At 55.7% G+C, this 6,089-nt stretch overlaps 1 protein-coding gene across 2 annotated transcripts in view; it reads right to left on the minus strand.

The window, feature by feature from the left end:
- Positions 1 to 750: 750 nt before the first annotated feature.
- The window catches only part of LOC103679410 (phospholipase A and acyltransferase 3-like), an 8,117-nt gene continuing 2,778 nt past the window's right edge, over positions 751 to 6,089 (minus strand). For both annotated transcript variants that reach the window (XM_040639276.1, XM_040639275.1), the window contains exons 3-5: positions 5,401 to 5,509; positions 4,082 to 4,349; positions 751 to 987 (exon numbers count right to left, since the gene is read on the minus strand). In XM_040639276.1, coding sequence (XP_040495210.1) covers positions 957 to 987; positions 4,082 to 4,349; positions 5,401 to 5,509 — 408 coding nt within the window. In that variant the 3' untranslated portion in view covers positions 751 to 956. The remainder of the gene's footprint in view (positions 988 to 4,081; positions 4,350 to 5,400; positions 5,510 to 6,089) is intronic.

Consider the following 6,089-nt stretch of genomic DNA (forward strand, 5'->3'; position numbering starts at 1 on the left):
CTTTCTAACCAAGAAACCACAGCCCAGGGGCAGTAGGTTGGCGTTCTGCCTGAAAGACAAAGCTACATAAACTATCTTCATTTCTGATCACCAGATGTTTCCTAACTAGCACACCGAATATTGAAAATGGATTTTCCTTGGAAAATTAAGGACACGATCATCAGCCTAACAGGCTAGAAAGGCTCTCTCATTGGTGACACGAGGCTATTCATAAGATGGGAGCTGGCTAAAATACTTGTCACCCGCCCCACCCTTGCAGGAGCGCAGCGTGACAGACAAGCCCGGAGCCTGTTTCCTTAGGGATGGCACCTGACGCTTGATCCCTAAACTTGTCTGTGCCCAGCCTCTCGGGTGGCTTTCTGGTTGCCTGACGCTGACTGTGTGGGCACCAGGACCCTGCCTTGAGCGAGCCATTGACAGACATTGATTTCTCACAATTTCGGCGGCTAAAACACTCAAGATTGAGGCGCTGGCAGGTTCAGTTGCCGGTTGAACCTTCTTGGCTTCCCAGTGGCCCCCTTCTCACTGTGTCCTCACGTGGGGGTGAACAAGAACTCTGGTCACTCTTCTTAGAAGAACATGAAGCCATCATGGGGGGCCCCATCCGCGTGACCTCACGTAATCCTGCTCACCTCTAAATACCATCACATTAGGCCTTCAACATGAATTTGAGGGGGACACAAACATTCACTCCCTAACAGAAGCAACCGTGTCTTTTACCGAATTTACATGAGATTTTACACCCCCAAATAAATTTTCCTGGGCTTTTATTTAGCTTTGTTAAAATAAGCCTCCATGATCACAAAACAGAGCGAAATCAATAAACCAAACTCCATGCCTGCTGGCCAAGCAACATTTTTCCATGCTGACGGGTTGCCATTGAACGGAAGGCTTTTTCTGCTGGCTCCCGGCCTGCTGGATCCGGATGACCAACATGGCAGCCAGGAGAACTGCTGTCACTTGTCCTGCAAAGTCCTCTTCGGCAAGCTGCAACAGAAGAGAAAGGGGTCTGACCACCAAAACACACACCTAGAACTTTCAACTCAGGAAAAGACCCATGTGGCATTTGTCCTCCCAATGGAACACAGAGGGAACAAATACTGGCAGGGAAGGGGGATTCCAAGAGGGCAGGCCAACCAGGAAAGAGGGGAGGAGGTGCCTGACGAGGCGAGAATGAGAGGAAATCGGAGCTGGTGTGAACTGGAGACCCTCATGGGAGTAGAATGCACAGCCCTGTGGTAACCTACAGCATGATAAAGCCCCAGATGTGCCTGCGGAAAGCACAGAGGGGCAGGGCCGGATGTTCTAGGTCAGGCCTGGCCAACCTGGAGCCTTGAAGCGAGTGTAAAGTTGGGGAAAGCAGCCCTGTGATTCGTCCCTCTGCAGGGCTTGAGGCCAGCGAGCTCGCCTGGATTGTCCTCGCTGTCCCCGGTGCTCAGCCCACCTCCAAGCACACAGGAGGTGTTCACGGTTCATCTGCTAAACGCCTGTCTTGACAATGAGCAGCACCGAGGCTCTGCTTTCAGGAAACAAGATGACCTCACTTGTGCACTGAGAGGAAAAGGGCTCTGGGGAAGGAAGCAGATCCTCTGGAAATCCACGACGGTGGGGTGGAGACGTGAGGATGACCCCCGAGGATCGGTGGACTCCGCACAGCAGGTGTGAGCTTGAGGGGGGCCCGGGCCCTGCCCAGCCACTGTGTCAGTGAGACCAGTGCAGGAGGAACCGGAGGCAGAAGGGGACAGCAGGCATTGGGGAATGGCTGCTTGCCAGGTGTCAGGGGACTCTACAGCCACAGGATTTCTCTTAATCTGCCAAACACCCTGTTTATAACCCTGTTCTAGTCCCATCCTGCAGAGGGGACAGCTTGGGTAGCAGGAAGAGCTCACACGGCCAGCAAGCGACGGGGCCCAAAACAGCCCGACATGCTAACAAGCACGCTTCGGCCCCTCGCAGCCAGAAGAACAAATACTGCAAACAGCCGGCAAAGAGCAGGCCTCTGCGGCATATCAAGGAATTTGAGCCCCATGAGTGGTTGGGGAAAAGAGGACGAAAAGCTGCACTATTTCACTCAGACCCACGCAGAAACTTTTGCCAGTGTCCAAGTCACACATTGGTGAAAGCACTGAGGACGGATGGTCTTCAGCCCCATTCCGGAACTGCACAGAGGTGACTGGGCATTTTCAAGGGCGAATGAGGGAGAGGCGAGCCCGGGCTCAGGAGAGTCCCGGGAGTGGCAGGTGCAGAAGGTGGGGCAGGGTCAATGCGGTTGCAACAGCCGTGTCTGTGGGCTGGCAGGGTTGCAAGCGACCATCCAACCTTCCCCCAGACACTGGGAGATTGAGGCCCTGTTCTTTCTGATGATGACATTCAAAGAAATGGCCTCCAGGTCCTTGAGACAGACACGTCTAAGCTGCAGGAGATACAAAACGCCTCACGGGCAGAGGAAGGGTTCATAACCGTAAGCGTTTCTCAGGAAACGCTGGAAGAAAGAGAGGTCAGGGGCCTCCGGTCAGATGTTGGCCTCTACATGGTCAATTCTCCTGGAGTGCTGAGCTTTTTCAGGCAGGCATTTCTGGGGACCTGGGGCCATCCTAAGCACGTGGCCTCATGTTGCTAGAAGCCCTACTAGAGTTTGCTTGTCTCCTGGTGCAAAAGCTCGGATGCACACCTCCCAGCCACAAGCTCTGCCCATTCTCACCAGCCCGAGTTCTTGCAGAGAGAAAGAGACAGAGGGGAGTCTTTCCAGACACAGAGTCAGGAGTGAGAGGGAGAAAGAAAGGCAAGTTAAGGAGTGACCTTCGACCTTCGGGGGAAGGACTTCAGAAAAAGAGACACCAAAGCAAGGGACAAACTGAATAAAAGAAGTGGCCTGCCACCCCTGGGTCCCTCCTACCGCCTTGAGTTCTGACCTCCCAGAAGAACGGCAGAGGGTCAACCCCTCTCAAAAAGTTGGGGTCTCCCAGATTGGTTGTTGGAGCTTCAGCACAATCTGAGGGGTGCTTCTAGATGCCTGACAGGGCAGTTCACCCCTCCGCACCACCCCCTGTCCCTCCCCACCTCGCCCTCTCCCCTGCTGCCACCCCTTCCTGGACGGAGGCAGGTCTACCCTCCTTAGCCCAAAGGAGAGGGAGTCCATCACCGGGTCACTGCTAGGCAAGCACACGGCATCCCCTCTCTGCCCCCAGCCAGGAGCGGTGGCTCAGTTAACAGCCTGGGCTCCGGGCCAGAATCCTCGCTTCCAGAAGGTGAGGCTTCTCCTTGTCCATTCCCCCGTCACCAGAGAGCCTTCTCCTACTCTACAAAGGAGGAGTTTCATCCTCACCCATCCTGAATCTACATGCACAGCCTAAGCTCTGAGCATCCCTGGATGCCAACGGGGAAGATGGAAGAACGCACCTCTCCGCACACACAGGACTTCTGGAAGAAATAAGTAACCACAGACCCACCTTCCAGGAGGTGGCTCGCACTGTTCCTCTGCCTCTCCTCCTTATCGCCCTGCTTCCTGGTCAGCTCCACCTCCCTTTCCGGTTTCGGATTCATCAAAAGGATTAAATCAGACTCAGCTCAGGTGGCACCTCTTCCATGAAGCCTTGCTTGATCAGAGCCTTGCAGCAGAACCCACCTGGCTTCAAATCCCACCTCCGCCCAGCGGCTCTCACGTCCTAGAGACTCAATACCTAACTGTGGAGGGAGCGCGGACAGGCGGCATACACAGTCAAAGCCTCCGTTTCCCCACCTGTAAAGTGGGATGATAACACCTGTCTCTGGGGCTGTGGCAAGGGTCCATCTCGGCGCCTGGTGGCCAGCGAGGGCTGGACACGCCATCTGACCGGCAAGGCTGTGACTCCCGTCCTTGGGGCACCTCGTCCCAGCAGTCTGCTGTGCCGCGGTGTGGGTCTCGTCCACACCTCCGTCCCCAGCCCGACCGTGACATGCTTGAGGGCAGGGATTCTGTCTCTGCTATTTGGTCTTATTCGTGCCTCATCTCCCCCCAAGCCCAGGCCACACAGAGGCTCAGCCACCGTCGGCTGAGGGATGGTCTGCTTCTTGGGGACGGGGACGCAGGCTGAAGACATACCTGAGGCTAGTGGTCACTTCGTAGCGCATATCGATCGCAAAGTCCCTGGAACTCCCCCTGTGCATCAAATAGGGCACCTCCCGCCCCACGTGCTGCTCCGCCCGCTGCACGATTTGGTCGGGAGCCAGCGCTGAGTACTGGCGATCGTGCATGTGATTGACCTGGTACTTGTCTCTCCCGGCCACGTCGTCCAGCAGCTCCTTCTTCGCTACGACCTTCTCCCTCGGGACAGATTTGGTGCTGCCTGAAGCAGCTCTTTCCCTTTCACCTGTGAGTCCACAAAGAGGACACCGTCAGTTCGACCCTGGGCAGGCCCATGGGCTCACAGCTGGCCCCGAGCAGGCAGCCCCACTGCCCTTGGCATCATCAGTAAGGAGGAGCAGTGGCCAACCTGCTTGGCCCCCAACTCAAAAACAGGTCAGATCCACGCCTGGGTGACTTTGGAGAAATCCCCAGGAGTCCATGGGCTCTGGTTTCCTCAATTCTGAAGGAAAGAATGGGAGTGCTTCTGAAGGACCCCACGAGGGCCATAGCTGCGTGGCCCCAGCAGGCTAGAGCGGCATTTTGGAAATAGAAAGGAAGTCGCTAAGCAAGACGGAGGCCTGAGCCGGGAATCTGGGCCCCAGACCCCAGGCCCGGCTCACTCAGCCCACCTCAGACAACTCCCCTCTCTTCTTGCTTCGTCATTTACAAAGTGAAGGGACCAGGCCAGGCGATGTCCACGGTCTCCCAGCTCCACCTTCTTCAGGAGGAAAGACTGGTTGGCTCAGCTCCTGGCCAAGCCCTGCACCAGGCCTTTCCCGAGCCCCCCTCATGACATTCCTCCCCCACCCAGGAGGTAGGGAGTCTGACCTACCCGAAAGGGTGCAACTGAACTTCCTCAGGCAGAGTCACGTGTTCAAGTCCCACTGCCAGGAAGCAGAGGGCCCAGGGTTCCAAACCAGTTCAGTCTAGTTGGGAGACCAGGGGTTCCTCCACTAAGCCTCAAAGCCACTTGCCAGCCGTTCAAAGGAGGCCGCTGCCTCTTCCTCGTCTTTGTCCCTCCAGAACAGCAGATACATAGGAGATGGGACCCGTGAAGGGGTGTTCCTCAAATACAATGTGTTGGCTGGACATGGACCCCAAACTCTAATGGAAGAAAGGTCCACAGTCTCTCCAGGAACTTACTGCTAAAGAGGAAGGGCAGCTGATCGACAGAGCAGGGAAGAGTCAGCCAGTGCCCCTTACGCTAGATGTCGGAGCGAGGACAAGCCCATCAGGGCGCCGCTGCTCACACTCTCCACCTCAATCCTTGTGCTTCAGCACAAATCTGTCCTTACCCGAGGGGGTCACGTGGACCACATAGCCATCTCCCACATAGACGGCCCAGTGCTGAAAGTCAGGGCGAAAAATCTCAATCAGGTCTCCAACTTTAGGTCCGCGTTTGGCCTGCAACGGGAGAATCAGAGACAGGCAGAGATGAACCCTTACTAGGAATATTCTAGAGCCTGACCTGCAAGGAGCCTAAGCCCAGCCTGAAGATTCCCTCTGTCCATCACCTGTAGGAAACAGGGAGGAGGAGCTCTCCTCACACAGGTGGGAAACCCTCCCTTCTCTGGGGCGTTCTGAAATGAACTCTTCTGGGGACAAAGAAGAGATGGAGAACTGTGGGTGACCGTGATCAGTACCCCCACTTAACAGGTGAGAGGACTGAGACGCAGTAAGGTTGGGCATTATGCTAAAGATCCTTCCCTAGTGAGGAGAGCAAGACTAAATCCTAGGTCTGAATGTTTCTAATGTTTACGCCCTTCACAGAATGTCCCAGGCAAGCCCAGGGCAACTGAAGGCTGGGGATCAGAGAGTATGTCAGCGTCCTTCTGGACTTTGCAGAAATAGGAAGTATGTTGTCCTGGCCACGTTCAGAATGCTGTTGCTGCAGGGGCTTTCTGAGGTCTGCTAGTAGCAACATCCCGTCCACCCACGGCCACCTCCATGCTCCCTCCCCTCCCCCACCCCCTATCCCCACCCC

Source organism: Ursus maritimus, unplaced genomic scaffold (genome assembly GCF_017311325.1).
Source record: "Ursus maritimus isolate PB19 unplaced genomic scaffold, ASM1731132v1 scaffold_23, whole genome shotgun sequence".
Taxonomy (NCBI): Eukaryota; Metazoa; Chordata; class Mammalia; order Carnivora; family Ursidae; genus Ursus; species Ursus maritimus.